The sequence below is a fragment of the Chlamydotis macqueenii genome, chromosome 10 (assembly GCF_036417535.1).
Source record: "Chlamydotis macqueenii isolate bChlMac1 chromosome 10, bChlMac1.mat, whole genome shotgun sequence".
NCBI classification, from domain to species: Eukaryota; Metazoa; Chordata; class Aves; order Otidiformes; family Otididae; genus Chlamydotis; species Chlamydotis macqueenii.
Window position 1 is genome coordinate 13775996 of NC_141565.1, and position 18218 is coordinate 13794213.

At 35.7% G+C, this 18218-nt stretch overlaps 1 protein-coding gene across 2 annotated transcripts in view; it reads right to left on the reverse strand.

The window, feature by feature from the left end:
• CFAP20DC (CFAP20 domain containing) overlaps window positions 1-17305 on the reverse strand; it is a 65666-nt gene extending 48361 nt beyond the window's left edge. For both annotated transcript variants that reach the window (XM_086755651.1, XM_086755650.1), the window contains exons 1-5: window positions 17216-17305; window positions 14543-14632; window positions 13954-14047; window positions 11985-12057; window positions 1928-2042 (exon numbers count right to left, since the gene is read on the reverse strand). In XM_086755651.1, coding sequence (XP_086611777.1) covers window positions 1928-2042; window positions 11985-12057; window positions 13954-14047; window positions 14543-14632; window positions 17216-17236 — 393 coding nt within the window. In that variant the 5' untranslated portion in view covers window positions 17237-17305. The remainder of the gene's footprint in view (window positions 1-1927; window positions 2043-11984; window positions 12058-13953; window positions 14048-14542; window positions 14633-17215) is intronic.
• Window positions 17306-18218: the final 913 nt, after the last annotated feature.

Below are 18218 nucleotides of genomic sequence, written 5' to 3' on the forward strand. Positions count from 1 at the left end.
AAAAAGAGAAAGAATACTCTTTAATAAAACCCAAACACTAATCATTGCAGAAGAGTATTAGTGTGTAGTTCTCTATAAATGAAATCTCCGTGGAGTATTAGATTCTCACAAACTGTGATTCATAATGCATAACATTTTGATAATAAAAAAGATATTGCTGTAGTTGCACTCACAACAATTATGTGTTCAAACAAATCAGCATAGATGACCTAGTGACTGCCAGCCTAAGTGAGCTCTGTTACCCAGCGTACCCACAATATGTTTTGCAGCTATTTCTAAGTAACTTGTGAGAAAGTATATTTATTGAAGGCTTTCTGGGGAAAAAAAAATTGTTATTCAATATTACTTCATAACATAAGTTAAAGTTACTGCAGCTTAAGTGCTCCAAGGGTTACAGCTAGAGATTCTTTGATGATTTCTTTCTGAGATTCATAAAAAAAGGACCTCTCCAAAGCTTGTATCCCTTCCACACTGAAAGCTATCAGGCAAATTTCTAATATGGAGAAGATCCCCACGTATCATAACATTTTAATTTTTTTTTCTTGTTTATAATAAATGTTATCCATTCCTGTCAAGACATTTCCAAAAGACAAATCAAATAATGACAACTGCCTAGGTTGCTCAAGATCCTACTTAAATAAATGTTTTAATTCTCATTAGATGATTATTCCACTTGTTTCAGGAAACACTGTCAGAACACTAACATCAATATGCTACACTCTCCTACACTATTCTAGTAGCACTTCAAATTCTCTCAGTTACAAGTTTTTTTACATTTAATTCAACACTTGTATATTGCTATATTTTAGAAGGAAAGGAATACTTGTTTTAAAGACACCAAGCAATGGAATGGAAAAATGCAGTATTTAATTATAACTGCTATTTCTATTGCTAAGGTTGAAAAATAGCATCATTTGTACGAATACAATACAGGAAATTAGCATATGACAATATAAACTACTACAATGTAAACTACTGATGGAACAAACCTTATTCACAACCAATCATACTGCTAATTGCTATCATCTTGTGTATACAGTAAGTTAAACTACCAGAGCCACGTAGAAGATCTGTCTAATCACTGAAAGCAGCATACTCCCTCCTTTAAGTAAAAGCAACAATAAAAAGGCAGGTAACCAAGAAGATAGATATGCATTCAGATATACTAAGAAATACAGATCTACTCTTTAAGGTTGGTCAACCATTAAGGTTATTAAAATATTTTGTCATTATAACTGATCAGATCTCTGATATAATGTTTTATTATCTAAATTAAAACACATAACTGAAGTCCATATTCTGATAGAATTTAACTTGTACATTAATGCATACTTCAATCCTGAAACATTTGTGCTAGCCTGACACCAAGATCAACTAACTGAAACTACAGTGAAAAAAAATAATTTAATTTCAGGGGATCTTGAATTAACGACAGCTTCAAGGGTATGATCTGATGTATATTCATTTGAAAAAAAAATCCAATCAGTTCTTCCCACAAAGTAGAAAACTCCTGAAATTTAAAATTATCACAGCTGCCTTCACCTAACTATCTTAAAAGAAGTCAGAACTTCAGAGGTTTCTGTGAAATACTCTATCTCATGTCTAGCCTTAAATCCACAGCTGCTTAGTGTACTAAGTGTTATCTAGTCCTCTTAGTGCATACATGTTGAAAAACACATTGCAAATACCACTAATCTTGGAAAATGGGAATGAACTCCTAATGGTAGAAGGAGAGTAAAGGGTAGTAGTATTAATTGGTTCTGATACCATCCAGCAGAGGGGACACACACACACACTTATCTTGAATCGGCAGGAACTGAATTCTAAACCAAACAGTAATTTCAACAGGTCTATAAACTTTCATAAAACATTTCTGATAAAAAAGAATGCTCAACCACAGTTCAAGGAATATTCCCAAGACACCTACTATTTTGCGCTTGATCGTAAACAGAGGAATTTTTGCATGCAGAGGGGTCACAGACAACTCCTTGTGGACCGTTGATAAATACAATCTTCTTTTAATGTTTTCTAAATCAGTTATCCTATAAAAGAAAAAGCAAGAGAGAATGGAATAGATCTTTGTCAACTCAATAATTCAGTATCTTTGGGCAATCACAAAACAACTATTCATATGGAGAACCTTTATGTCAGCGAGAGCAAATACGGAATTTAAGAATTACTTCTTTTACAAGATGAGTAATGAGATCTTTTCCTCAAATTCAAACTTGGTGGCTATATTCCTGCATATCTAAAATCACTTTACATGCTAATTTTATTTCAACAGTCTATACTCTTCACTAGATTTTCATAGCCCTTCACACTACGAAAGAATTCAATTTGTACAAACTGAGAACCCAGTAGCCTTTAATAATCACACTTGTTTCTGCCCCTTAAGCTTGTGTTATCTTGGGACACGCTGTCACCTGCTAACTAGAAAAACATTATTCGCTTTCTTTTCCTAAAAATGCCTCTATCATTTTATATAGACTCTTTGTTGGCTTAAAGATAGTCCCAAGACATTGTCTGCCTGTTTCATTTCCTAAGCACATATCTTGAAATGTGAATTACAATACAGAAGTTCAGGTTATCTCACAATGACGCCAAGGACACTGAATGTGAACATTTATAGCAGATTCAGACCACAGCCATGATCACAAAGATTTAGGTTTCCTTTAAACTGATAAAGAGGCTTATTTTCATGTTCTGTTTCCTTCAAGTCTTGTGAGTAGCTGTATTGGTTTTGGCTGAGATAGAGCTAAAGTTCTTCAGAGTAGCTTGTATAATGATATGTTTTAGATTTGTGATGAAAACAGTGTTGGTAACATGGGAGTGTTTTAGCTACTGCTGAGCAGTGCTTACACAGTGTCAGGGCCTTTTCTACCTCTCACACCACCCCACCAGTGAGTGGGCTGGGGATGCATAAGAAGTTGAGAGAGGACACAGCCAGGACAGCTGACCCCAGTTGACCAAAGGGATATTCCATAGCATATGACATTGCACTCAGTGATAAAAGTTGTGAGGAAGAAAGAGGAAGAGAGGAAGTTCAGAGTTATGGTGTTTGTCTTCCCAAGTAACCATTACACATGATGAAGTCCTGTGTTCCTGGAGATGGCTAAACACCTGCCTGCTAATGGGAATTAGTAGATGCCTTATTTAGCTCTGGTTGCATGTACAGCTTTTGCTTTACCTATTAAACTGTCTTTATCACAACCTATTAGTTTTTTCATTTTTACCCTTGTGATTCCCTCCCTCATCCTGTTGCGGAGGCAGTAAGAGAGTGGCTGTGTGTGGCTTAGCTGCCTACTGGGGTTAAACCACAACAGCAGCACAACCTTAATATCCCCCAGCAGTCCTACCTTATTATACCAGAGAATAGACCTTACTGTAAAGGCTGCAATCTGTATGGAGAAATAATGATTTATTTACTTATTATTTTTGAACAAGCGTTTTCCTAACAGATGGGTATTTCTCTGTAATTAGCAGCCCCTCTGAGAAGATGACAAATAATTACAATAAACAACTTTCTGTCACTAGTGTTGTTAAAAATAATTACTCTAAATCATGATATTTAAATGTTGAGTTTTACTTTAAAATTGTGAGATTGCTCTGTAGATTTTTTTTTTAATCACTGAAAAACACTTTTTCATTAGTAAAAGACTAGCTGTAGCTTAACTAATGAAATGCTGTCACCCTGAATTTGCAGATAAACACCCTGAAATGTTCTTAGGGTTCCTTAAGTCAAGTTAGGAGAGCATTAACTCTGGAGTAAGTTATACACTTCAGCTAATTTTTGCAGTTCAAGAGATGAAACAAGGACAGTACAAAATACACTGCAAGTATGTAAACATCAAAAGGTTCTACTAGTACAGGCGACAGAAACACAGAAGCACTTCCTTGTTTCCCCATAATCATCAGGACAATCATGCAAAGCAAACAAAGTCCATCAGCCTTCCAGAACTTGTTGATTCTTTCCTCTCCCTTGCAGGCAATCTATTCCTCCACATAACATGGGTGGGCAAATCAAAAGTAAGTGGAAGAGTCTACTAGTTGTTTCATTTTGAAAGATTAGCAGTTCCTCTCATAAATCACACGCACTTCAAAGGCAGAACTTTCACTACTATGCTGAGAGAAGAACATTATATCATAGAATCTCAATATCCTTATCACTCCTATCATTTGACACAGCAGATTTCAGTATCAGCTGCACATATATTTATGTATGGATGAATAATGCCATCAAGTCCTTGAAAAATTATTTCACCAGAAGACCTCAAAGTGTCTTACAAAGCTAGCATTCTGGGCTTGATCTTACTTTTGAAGAAATTTAGGTGAATTACTTCGCATCTTGCTTAAGATCATCAGCAAGTCGGTTGCACAGCTAAGCCTGTGCCCAAGATCAAGGCTTAGCTCCATCCATCACTTTGCTGCTTCTCCTTTGATGAAAAACCTACGGATGTAGTTTTCAGAAACTCACTACTCTGTTCTAAATCTTGATGTTCAGAGGTGCTAAGAAATTGAGGTGCCAAAGAACTTCAAAGAATTGGAGTAGGGATTGCTTGAAATTCCCCTAGATCTCCTGGTTACGTGTAAAGCTGAGCAACTGCGCTGAGGAACCAGGTAGCTGCAGTAATCTAAGTGCTGAAACACAAAAATACTATTCCTGCTGAAACTCAAACTGTGTAATTCTCAATTGAGAATGTTGCTATGACAAAGCAGTAGAAGCCTAGACTTAAGTCATGTATATCTCCGAACAACTGCCAATAATAACTTAAGTTCACTTTATAATATTACTGCAGTATATTTAAGTTTCATTATTTATTTTAATATGAATAGTTTTGTCTTTCTCCCTCCTGAAAATATTAGGTACCTTAGCAATAAAACGGCCATTAGTAAATGTACAGCTCAGTTATAGTTCAAAGTGCAATATTGAACACATTCATTTAGATAAACACACACACATTTATCTCAGACTGTCATATAAGTGCACAATAAGATGGTTTTTGTGATGTTGTGTATGCTGTAAAGAAGCAGAAAACCTTAGATACATAGTTATAACCACACCTAAGGAAGCTAAAAATTTCAGTAAATAAATTTAAAACAATATAAATATTTATATTCTACAGGCAAAAGTAGTTTAAGTTTGTGAAGAACAGACAAAATTGGAAAAAGAAGATGGTCTTAAAATTCTATAAAATAATTTATTTCCTGGGAGAAGAAAGGTAATTACTTGTGAGTCAGTGTAACTTTCAGACTTTTCAGTTATATTGCTTCTTGGAAAATAAAAATAAAATAAGGGCCTGATGAAACTCTTTTCTGAAAGAATTCAGACAACAGGAGTTAGAACATTAGAACTCTCACTTGTAAAATGACTCAAGAGTACTTACGGTAAAACTCAACCTTTTTTTTCCTGTTATTCAAAAAGCATGCCCTATGTTAAATCTACAAAGGCAAAACACATCTGCAGCACACATCTTGATTTTAAAAGATGCATATAAAAATCTGTATAGGAGTTAAGGTATTTTTATTATGTCTGTGCTTGAGTATTTATATCTAGGGGTCAGACATGTGATAGAAAAGTAATGAGACCATGTTGAGAAAAATGAGGTAGTCAACAGGAAAATCAACATCATTTATAATAATATTCCTGTGATCAGCAGGTGCATAACTCTCCCAGCTATGGTCATTAACTGCATTCATTTCACACTTAACGTCTACATTTGCAAACCATTTGAAAGCAAAATTACCTTCCAATTCAATTTTCAGTTTTATTTTGTATCTTCAACTTTGATTGACTATTCTCCTCACAATGGTAACTACAGTGAGATCGCAAGTAAATGGTAGCAACTACCCAAGAGTACAGATAAACTAATCTTCTCAGATTACCTATTCACTTTGCTTCTGTATGTATAACAGTTTATAACCATTTGTTAATGTTCAATTCAAGGCTTATAATGAACTTAGAAAAAATGATGCTGGACTGTTGAAAGGAAGCTTTATTTATCAGGCTCACTTGTTCTTAAGATGAAAGTGGTTTTCTCCTTACAAATGACTTAAACTGGAAGTTTACCAAACACGAAAGCAGGTATTCATCGATGTTGCTAAGCCAAGAGCAACTCCCATAAAACTTATTATTAACAGAAATCTTTGTATCCTGGTCAAAATCCAGACAGAATCCTCTGCTAAAGCTTAACTATTAGTATGTTAGTATATTAGTACTTAGCAATTGTAGTGCCATTTTCTCCATAAGAAGTATGTGCTTCAGAAACATTAGACAGTAGCATCATCACCTGAATTTTAAAGACAGAAAAACAAAGTAATAGCAATGGTCAGCTGATTTGCCACACTTACAGATTCTTAAGTTTCTTTATTCAGGAGCAGTCTGTACTTCACATATGTTTTATTTTTTGTGCTTGTAAATTGATTTTTTAGGAGATATTATGTTATTGAATGGGCTGCCTGATCATCCAAAATCCAGAGCATTGTATTCTGCCCTCATAAAAATAGACTTAGTCATGTTTAAAATCAATGAACTCTCTACAAAACAAGAGATCAGGAAGATTGGTATGTCACCTAGCCTAGAGAACAACTTGTGAAGAACCAGTTTTATTTTTATATACTGGAATTTTCTGTTGATAATGTTTTTCTGGAGAGAATTAAGGAAAAACAGACCAAAATCCCCTTAAACAGTATCCATAAAAAGGCAGTAATACAGGTGGTAGGTGCAAAAAAAAAAAAGAATCATCAAATCTTGCTGCTAGAATAGAAAAACTTTCCAAACATGAGCAATTACAAAGAACTGGTGATTCCTGAGCTCTCCCTACAAGATATCGACATATTTGCAATCAATTCTACAACTGAAAGAATGACCTGGTATTTTCACTGATGAAGAATAATTTGTTGTGAAAATTTCGTTACTCTTAGAAATTAATGTTTCAAAAATAATCTATCAGCTTCTGTCAATATTGTAACACTCCTTGTTTGAAATGAGCTCATCTTTCCCTTATTTTCAACTATTTAGTAATTTCTATTTTAAGGCATGGTGGTATGGTCCTCTGAAGCATGGCTAACTGTGCCAAATCATTTAGAAAACTGTAATTTTAGAAAATAGTTTTTAATTTGTTCGGTACAAGGTACTGTACTCAGTATTAATATGTAGAAAGTTTAGTGCCTACATTTCAAGAATCTAAACAAATTACCCTTATAATGCAGTTATTTATGCCTGCAACTAATTCTGCTGCCTCTTTTCTTTAGTTTATTGGCTATTATTTTTTCCACTTTGTTTTTCTTTCCATGAATTTATCTGTTCTAAAGAGACAATCTGTCCTTTTGTGCTTACAAAGTTATGTTCGCACCTGCTGTCAGTTCACGCAAGTACAGTCGTATTTCTCACATGTAAACCATTTAGTCTAATAACTAAGAATTGCTAAGAAGTCTACCCTTTAAAAGGACAAAACTATGTTTTCTTGCTAACACTGGATCATGCATTCACTTTACTTGGCATATGGAAATCCTGGCTAACAAACTCTACCAACCAAACAGGATTCCATTTACCCCCTGTTACTTAAATTGATCCACCAACAAAATATAGATAGTTAGTACTTTTCTTCTCTCTCAGATTGATACAGTGTTCCAGTAAGTTAAATTATTTCGCCTCTGGTTTTGGTCTGATCCTTTTTGAAAGTAGTAAGACAATGAAAACATCTGAGGGTCAGAACAGTAAGTAAAATGGTTTTGCCTACCTAATAAAAGAAATAAAATAACTAAGTTAGTGGCAAGATCTAGGAAAGGTTGGTTTAAGTTTTCCAAGACTAACTAAGATTCATAATTTTATTATTTTTACTGTTATGTATCTGTAAATATGCTGGGTCTTCAGACTAACATGAATAATTTACGATACCTCTGTTAGCAAAGCTAAAATGACTAATTATGATAGCATGAAATTCACACAAATTTAAGCTATTATGGTGTCTATGAATAAATTAGCTATGCATGTAAAATCTAGTATGTTCTGATTATTAAAAGTTTGAAAGTAATAAGCTTATATTTACAGAAACAGCATTTTGAAAAAAGGAAATATGGTACAAAAATCTATATTCTACCGTGCTGTTCATAAGCCTTGCAATAAAATTTCTTATCAACAAGTACTACTACTTTAGGAATGTGGACAGTTTAAGCCCTTTTCCCCCGGCAGGTTCCTCTGTACATAGCTAGTTAAACTTTGACAGAAAACTTCTTAAACCTTATCAGGTATGTTCCAGAGTTTGAAACCCCACAGAGTTCCCATTTATTCAACAAATCAAGTGAATCTCTGTGTTACAAACCAACTAAGCTTCTATGTAAGATCAAAAACATCACTCCTTATAGAGTGAAAATAAGCTACAACTGTGGTTTTAGGTCATGCTAATTCTAAGATGCCATTCCAAAGAGTTAGGAAAATGCCAAATTTTCAAAAGCTAATACCTACCAACTATGTCTGATTATTCCCAAACTTTCTGAAATTCTTCTCCCTAGTAAAAAATACATGTGAACAAAAATAAAGCATTTGCCTTAATTCTGATGAATTTCAACAAGTAAAAAAAGACAAAACCAAACTAGATTTCAAATACAAAGTCATAACTTTAAATTACAGACTGTAAGTCTTGTACATAAGGAGGAACAATCCTATGGGCCAGTACAGTCTGAGGGCTGACTGGATGGAAAGCAGCTTTGTACAAAGTGACCTGAGGGTCCTGGTGGACAACAAGTTGACCACAGGTCAGCAAAACACCTTTGCAGCAAAGAAGGCCAAGAGCCTCCTGGGCTGCATTAGGAAGAGCATTGCCAGCAGGTCCAGGGAGGTGATTCTTCCTCTTCTTGGCCCTGGTAAGACCACAGCTAGGGTGCTGAGTCCAGTACTCAGCTCCACGATATAAGAGACATACTGGTGCAAGTTCAGGGAGGATAATGAAGATGATTAAGGGACTAGGGCATCTGACTTAGGAGGAAAGGCTGAGGGAGCTGGGATTGCTTAGCCTTGAGAGGGTTCAAGGGGGGATCTCACATCATTTGTGATGTGCACAAATACCTGATGGGAGGGAGTAAAGACGACTGAGCCAGACTCTCTTCACCAGTATTTAAAGCACGGGTAAGAGGCAATGTGCAAATTGAAATACAAGAGATTTTGTTTAAACAGATAAGAAAATTACTGTAAGGGTGATTGAACACTGGAACAGGTTGCCCATAGAGACTGTACATTATCCATCCTCGCCGCGGTTCAAAACCTAACTGAACAAAGTCCTGCACAAGCTATTCTAGCTGAGTCTGAGTCAGCTTTGAGCAAGTGGGCTGGACTAGACCATCTGGATGCTCTTCCCAACCTCAGCTACAATCTCATTCTGTGAGTGGTTGCAGTTCTTCCTTATATTTTTCCTGTCAGCTCATTGTTGTGGGAAAAACAGAGGGGAAAAAAAAAAAAAAACTTAGTATATTAATGAAACTACAAATAGCAGGGAAGAAACAACTGCGGGAGTAATTCCACTAACTAATGAAATCACAACAGATAAAGCCAAGTAACTGTAATTTGATTAAAACAAAAATGGTTAGCATTTATTCCAATAGTCCTGAAGAGGAATAAGCCAACATGGAGTTGGCTGTCATTGAGATAGACAGCATGACTTAAGAGCCGCAGCAATGGACCAGTAAGGACCATACCTGGTTCTGCCACTAACCCTGCTGCAACACTTTAGATATTAGTTCGACCACATTTTGTTGTTACTATCTCCTGGCCTATCTGGATGCCCAAATGCAGAACTGGGAAACTTCTTTTTCATCAGGAATGCTATCTCCCTGAACTGGCCTCTATTCAGTGATAGGATAATACATCAAATGTTAAGTCTGTACTATCAGCACACGCTAGCCTGCATATCAACGAACAGGTACTTGATCAACCACCAGATTTTAAAATTTACTATAATTCCACTTACACTTCATATATTTAAAAGCATCATACAACTATTAGTTATTTAACTCTTTATAATATATTTTCAAAATAAATTCATAAATACTACTCCCATAACTTTTATGGGAGAACTGGGGGGAAAAAAAAGGCTGAGCAACCTACACGGACACATAGGAGACCACATAATATTTCAGTACATAACCACAAATAAAGCTCAGAACACTCTATTTTTATTTGAAGGCTATGGTACAACTTGAAGGTTTACTGTCTTACATCAACAGCTCTACTTATTTGCTATAAAAACTTATTACACCATGATACACTAATTTTGTGTGACACCTAACACTGAAAACAAACATATCTGAAATAAAATATGACAATGATTAGCATCACAGTATTTTAAGAAGAATGAATGTTCATGTGCTTGACAAAACACCATGCAGAAGTGCTAGCACCTGCACATGTCCGTATATTGGGAATTAAACCAAGAATGACAACAGAAGCCAGATGTTGTTTTCTTTTACATACAAGTATTTTTTTCAAATATTGAGTTACTTTTGCTTTTTCAGGAAGGTAGCAAAATCCGTAATACTGAAGATTTAACAACTGGCTACTACATTTACAACAGACAGTTATATTCAGCATTACTAACAGCTTTGTTACTATTTGCTTCAAAAAAGGCTGCAAAAATTACATGCTTTCCACCTTAGTTGTGATTTTATTATGCTTCTCCAAATTTTTCATCCCCAACCTATTTCACACATTTTTTAGGCAGATGAATACATTGGCTGCTAATGTAGTGATACTCATCTAATCACGCCACCTAATAAAGGATCTAAAATTCTACTTAAATTTTTTTTTTGAAAGAAGAAGCAAACCAGCTAATTTAAACAGTTGTTTGCATATTGAATATTTGTGACAGGAATCCTAAATGACTGGTTGATAGTAGCAAGTTAGAAGGTATAGCTCAGCTGATGCCAGCAGTGATGGCTGGCCTTGAAGAAATTCTTGTCTGCTGATCAGATCAATCACTGAACAGAATGCAAAAGAATACTTATATGAAGGCACAGAATACAACAGAATTACCTAGCAACATAAAATAGAATACCATCCTAATTTCATGAAATATATTATTGACATTATAATGAACACTCTTTCTCTACTACAATATAGCTGGAATGATATTTTCTCAGCATCTCATTTTGTCATCTTTGACTTAAACCTACAAGAGTTGTCTCCCCTTACTCCAGACAGAAGAGGCTTGATACTAACAAGAAAAGCTGACACCTATGGGTATAGATGAATGCAAAGTTAGAGAAAGACAAACAAAAATAAAATTCTGCATTGACTTTACTCAGTTTAATTGCATATCATTCAACCCATCTTTTCTTGCAGGGTTCCTAATGGCATAATAGTTATTTTGTTAATCCAAATCTTACGTGTTCTACTCGCCACAGAGCTGAGTGTGTTGGGCTGGTTATAAAGAGCGATTAGGTGGGAAATGTTCAAATACTGACAATTGCCCAAGTTTAAAACTGTAGTAGATAATTCCACATTGAACTAATGAAAAAAGTTTGTTTCAGCTATACCTCTCTTTCCTTACAGCATGGATATAACTATACGAGTTGAGCACTCCATTTGTTGTTCTAGCTTTTTACCATTTGTCAGGGTTTTTTTTTCTGCCCCAATTATTATAATATATATGTCTTTCTGCCCTGAACCAAAGGGTCTTGGAATAGTTATTTATAAAGCTCTTATAAATTTTCAGGAGACCCTCATGAGCCAGTATTTTCATATGCTTGATAAACTCATGACTCATTTCTTCAGATTTTCCACCATCTTCATTCATGATTTTGAGGGTTTGCTCTGTCTTCAAAGGAATGTCAGCATTTAAAACATCTGATAAATAATGATCTCATTAACTTAATTACTTCTTATTGACTTGGTAAGTCACCATGCTTTAATGCAATATCTGCTACCATAGTCAATGACTGCAATCAGGCATTCACTTTACATTAAGTATTCAAAGAAATTTTAGGCGTCTTACAGTAACTCAGTGGAGAAGTCTTGTCCCAATGGCACAAAAATCTGAAGTGTCAGAAATTGCTGGATCAGTCCTACTAGAAACAGCAAAAAAAATAAATACACATGCTGTGTGCGTGCAGACGCACATTTCACCATCAAGCATTTCAATTTTGTACCATACAACTATGCTTCTGCAACACAATTTCCCAAGGTTCACACAACATATGTACACAAGAAAAACCTGAAGAAAACCAATTCAAACTGCAATAAAAGTGTTGTTTTAAAAGTCCCATCTGTGGCTTTGGTGGAATTCTCATGAAAATAAAAGGAACCTTTTTTTTTACTTACAATTCTACATTGTGTTCCAAGTATATGTAGACACTAAATATCCCACAGGAATTATAAAACAAAGCAATACTTTCCTATCAAGATTATCTCACAGTCAAGTGAAACTTGTGCTCCGTTTGTGACAATGTACACCTTATTAAACAACTTCAGAACATCCTTGGGTAGAAATGCAATCCCAATCATGACAATGCTCAGTGGAGGTTTCTGATTTTTAGAAAGCAGCTTAACTGAGGGAACAAACACAAGAAATTTTTCAGGATTCAAGTAGCTCCCTATCAAGGGGAAAACAGATTGAATTAAACTGTATGTTTTCTTCTTAGTTATTCCATCAGGGAGGGTATGGGTTGCTCTTCATTTACTTAATAAGACTCAATAGCAATATTAGTTCCTCTTTTGAAGAATGTCAATTCAGAATTTCCTTCTCTTGTGGGTCAAATGACACTACAATTTCAAATTATATTTGTATATATAAACAGCTTTTATTTTGGAAGACTATTCAGAGATTACAGTACAACTAGGAGATCGTATACTTGACAGAAATGAAATACCTGAGGTACATACACCTCAAGAGAGGAAGAGACAGAGAGACACAGAATGGTAACAGATGGAAACTTGACTGCAGTATTTCAGCACCAGCTAAAGTAAATTTAAAATCAAACCATTCCTAGCAGTGATAATCTACAACACTAATTCTCAGTCCTCATTTCAGGCTGTAACAGTTTATTGTAACATTAGCAATAAACAAATTAAAGTTGGATTTCTCAGAAAGATATATAAGACTAGTATTTATTATACTGAAGATAACTGTAAATTTCTTTTCTAAGAATCAGATTAATCTTCAAGGTCTTAGTGCACGACTAGACTATACAATTTTGTGTGTGTGTGTTTGTTTGGAAAAACTAACTTAGAATTACCCTGCATGAGAAGTATACTAAAAGACTCCTGTTTCATTTGACTACAATCACCATCTCAATTTTTCTTCAAAAGCAAGCAGTTAATTCTAAACCAGCTCGATTCACTACTACAAGCCTTATAAGGTACAATACCCTGCAGTGGAGTTTAAGGCATAAATTATGATGATTGCTGTATGCCCTCAGAAACAGACTGCTTTGATTCTGGATAATTCTAGTGTGAGTATCAGATAACCTGGGGAAACACTCCGTGCTACCTATCAAAGACTGATTTGATAAACACAGCTGAAATTTGGGTGTAACTTCCCTGTACTGCTAGTGCTTATTTGACCCCAAAATAAAAATATTTTAAAAAGTAAAATGAGAAATGGGATAGGAACCTATTGCACATTCTGTAATGCCAAAAGAAGTATTGGCTTCGGTAAGTGCTGAATGGAGCCAGAAGTTATTTGCCAGACATCAATCTGTAGAAAGATCAGGTACAGAAGTGAACCTAGCAGCACTAGGACAACACGTACCAACAATGATCTTCCCTACAGCACTTACTTTAATATGGCATTTCTATAGATTTTACTTATTGTAATTGACCTGCTAAAAAGTTAATGAAAAACCACTTTGCTAATGCTGAATTACACTCAAAGTAAGGGAGAATAACATAATTTTCACATTCCAATATAAGACTGATGCAATAATCAGAACAACATCACAGAAACTTAATTGTCTGACACTTACAAGTTTGTCTAGTTTCCCTTGGCAGCTGCATTTTGTTGATTTGACTGTTTCCTTCAAGTACAAAAACAAAACCTTTAATTTCTTTATCATATTCCTACAAAAAAAAGAACAATAAAGAAACATAAGCATCCTGACAGAATTCTTCCCCTTGCAACCAACCATGCTACTAACATGCAAAGCTACTTTTTTTTTTTCAAACTACAAGTGGCAGACAGCAGTGCAAGCGTGACAGTAGTTCAGATATGATGGCAGTAATATAACCCGTAGAAATACATCCTTTACCTGCATGTTTTATGAACAAATAATGCTGACAAACAGGAATCATGATCCAATGGGCCCAACTCAATCCATTAGTTATCAGAACAGCAAAATTACTTTCTAAATATTTAAACTATAAAATTACACTGCGACCAACTTAGTCTGCAAGCAGGTGTTAAGAACTAATTAGTTATTTAGTCTGTCATAACAACAGAACTGCAGGTGAGAACTCCACTGTCAGGTCAAAGCCCTCATTACCTTCTAATTTTAAGCTTCATTCACATTTTTCTATTTTATACTCTAGGTTTTACAAGTTTCTTTAAAAACTTACCTTCCGTATAGCTGATGGATTGCCAAAAGTCTTCCATTTTGCTCCTGGGTTCTTGCCTTGAGCACTGAATATTTCAACAAATGGGCCACCCTATGATAAAATGGTTTAAGGATATATGGTCCAACCAAATGTTCAGCACTGAATCATCAATGGTCAAGAAGAGCAGACAAGAACAACACCTCCACATATCAGGCTGTTACCACAGTCAGCATTACTGATCAGTCAGACAGCAGAATATTAATAACAACTAAGGGCATGTAGTGATAGGACAAGGGGCAATGGCTTTAGACTGGAACAGCATAGATTTAGATCAGACATAAGGAAGAAATTCTTTACTGTGAGGGTGGTGAGGCACTGGAACAGGTTGCGCAGAGAAGCTGTGGATGCCCCATCCCTGGAAGCGTTCAAGGACAGGTCGGATGGGGTTTTGAGTGACCTGGTCTAGGGGAAGGTGTCCCTGCCCATGGCAGAGCACTTGGAACTGGATGATCTTTAAGGTCCCTTCCAACCCAAACCATTCTATGATTCTGTGATTCTATGATTCTAGACTCCTATAATACAGCAATCTATACAGTCAATATTTGGCCTTATTAGAGGATCAGAACATAAAATTGAAGGAACAGTATGGAATATTTTAAATTATTTTATTTATAATGTCATTCTCTAAATGGCAAAATTATTGTAAAAATTCTAAAAACATGCAGGAGGAGGAGATCAGTAATTTATATTGGGATATGTTTTTTTTCTACAACTCACCAAATGAGGTAAGTTTTAAAACATACTGCTAAAAAAATTAGAACTGTTGTAGATCAGATGTTTTGTCTGATTTCCTACGGAAACTAAGTTTATACAATCTGTCTACATATATGAACACATTTGGCTCTGCCTGCACATGTGACTATGTGACCACGTCAAAGACATTTCCCAGTAACTTTCCTACTAGTTACCAAATTGCAGTCTGACTTGACTGGAAAAACTCATAAAAATTTATTGTCTTTTCTGAGCTGACTTAAGTGGCCTCATAGATCTGATCCTACCAGTATCATTATAAAAAGGTAAGGGCTGTACTCCTGCTGCAGTCTTCATGAGGCATCACAGAATTAGAAAATGATTATGAATGCCCCTGCCAGGTGAAAACTCCTTACACAGACCAAAGAAACTAACCATAGGCTCTTGGGGAGGTAGGCTTTATCACCTCTGCTTAGGGAATTATTTGCTTCAATATTTTTCTCATTTGATGTCACAAAAAATGTGACATTTGATGTACTCAGCCTATTGTTTGATAAGCATTTCTTCAGCATCATGGTTGACCTAATAAATCATTACAAATCTGCTGCTCCCTTCTCATTCCTAGCTGCCTACGCTCCCCACTTCTCTTTATGCTCAGCTGCCCAAACAATTGTACACAAGTCAGAATGAGCAAGAGAAGCGAGCAGTCTTGCCAGTAACATAAATGTTCTTCAAATTACGCTTTGATAGAACATCAACGTTGCATTGTATATGAATTAGGTATTTTCCTCTGCCCACCCACACCTGGCAGCTTCCAGTCACATGGCTAACCCCAGCTACTAGAATTACTAAGCTCTAAGGAGGCTCAATGGCATTCCATAAACTCATGAAATTTTTAAAATTTAAAATGGATTTTAAAAAATTAAAAAATATGACATACTACCAATTTGAAAGTTATCTGACATATTTAAGGACTACAGGATCAAACTCTCAGCAAGTTAAAAAAGATCAACTGCCAAGCTGTATGTGCTTGTAGCAAATCTTAAACAAGTGGCTTTTTCTCCCATTTTTACAAACATATTTTGTTAATACTGCAGCCCTTGAGTAGGTCCTCATTTGAGATTAAACTAACTGAACAGGACTCAGAAAACCACCAGACACAACATGAGAAAATGCTGAACAAACAGTGATGTGAGAAGCTGACAAACGTTACTTAGCGTCATAGAGGATGGCTGGATGTCATGAGTGCCCAACGGGGAGTGAAGGAAGACACTATCAAACTCTACAGCCAACTGTAGGGGAGCATGGGGCATCTTTTGCGGAGCACAATTCTGCAAAGCTAACAGCACCTAGGCAATGGTATCAGAAATACCATATAAAGCTGAAATAGCTTAGGTAACAGCATCAGAAACACCAATTTTAGGTACAGCTGTAGCACATCTGGAACTAGTGGGGAAAAATAGTCAGGAGTAGGTTGCTCTCTTGAGTGGAGACTGGTGCAGAGAAAGGCAGGCAAAGCATGGTGAAAAGGAAGGGCAGGAAACAGTAAGAGGGATAAACAAGGTTTGCAAATGATGCAACTAATGTTGTCACAGCCCTGTGCTGGACCAAGAGAATACAGCAACCCCCTTTTCTGGCTATACGCGAAGACTTAGGCTTGCTTCCATGACTGGGTAGGAGCAGATGATGTGCCTTCCCTGGCCCACAAGCGAAGGTACACCAGACAAAAAAACCATTGGTAACACCATGTTGGTGTCCATTCTAGACCTGACGGCACCAGCAGCTACCCATTGTTTCATAACATTTCTATTAAAATACTGAATAATGAAACATTCCAAAAACATTTCTGTATCTGGGCTTTTTGCTTCCCAGAATAAGCCATTTTAATTGAGTTCTATTAGAGGTGAAATGAAAGAGGGTAAAAGATAAAACTATTTGTTTTACCTGATACTGATTTTTGAACATTTTCCAGCTTTCAAAGGCAAAAAATAATTTCAGCTTCTCAATCAGTAAAGACACTTACAGACTATGCTGAAAAAACAAACAAACAAAAAACTTTATACAAGACTTGACATGAAAAACATCCTATAATGAAATTCCAATAATACTTTAAAATATATGAATACTATTATGAAATACTTTTCATGAGTACAGAATGTATATCAGCTGCATTAGAGTGTTATAACAAACGACTTAAGATAAAAAAAATACTAACATTGACGCTGTCTTGGAAAATGTTCTTTTCAGGTATCAAGTCCACATGACTGCCTTTCCTTATATTCCAAGTAAAACTAATACTTTTACATCAGCCCTTATTTTTAACAACTAAGGCTTTCTCATACTTTAAAAAGGCTTGAAAATGATCTTTAATACATATTTTTTATTATTCTTTGTTATCAAATTCCCACAGAGAACATTAGAGTCCATTAAAGAGAAGCTTAACATATAATATAGAACAAGAGAAACATGGAATAGCTGCAACAGAAACCATTCCATCTAGAGACATTGGGCAAAGACTTCTGAGACAAATTATCTTCTTTGACATTCAGCATTCTTCTTTGAAGATGATTAGTGTAAGACTCAAACCAAACACTTCAGTTACTTGAGGGCTGCTTAAAGCCACTGTGAATTAAGAGACGTCTGCAGTTAGAGGATCAGAACAGTAGAAAGTAAGGGACTGATACTGGAAGCCTCCCATGTCCTCATTTGATCACACTGAATGTCTGCAGTTTCACCTGAAGTCAATAAAAAGCGAAGGGACCTTGAACATAAAAGGCAGTTGTCAATCTGCCAAGACAGGCAGACCCAGCCATAAGCGACAACATGCACGTTCACTGTAGAAAATCTACTGTGCTCATCAACTCAGAGAAAAACTCTTTCAGAAGACTGTGCCTCTCACTTATTTGGCATACTTTATTTATGTTCATTGCTTAAGTTTAGGCACAGA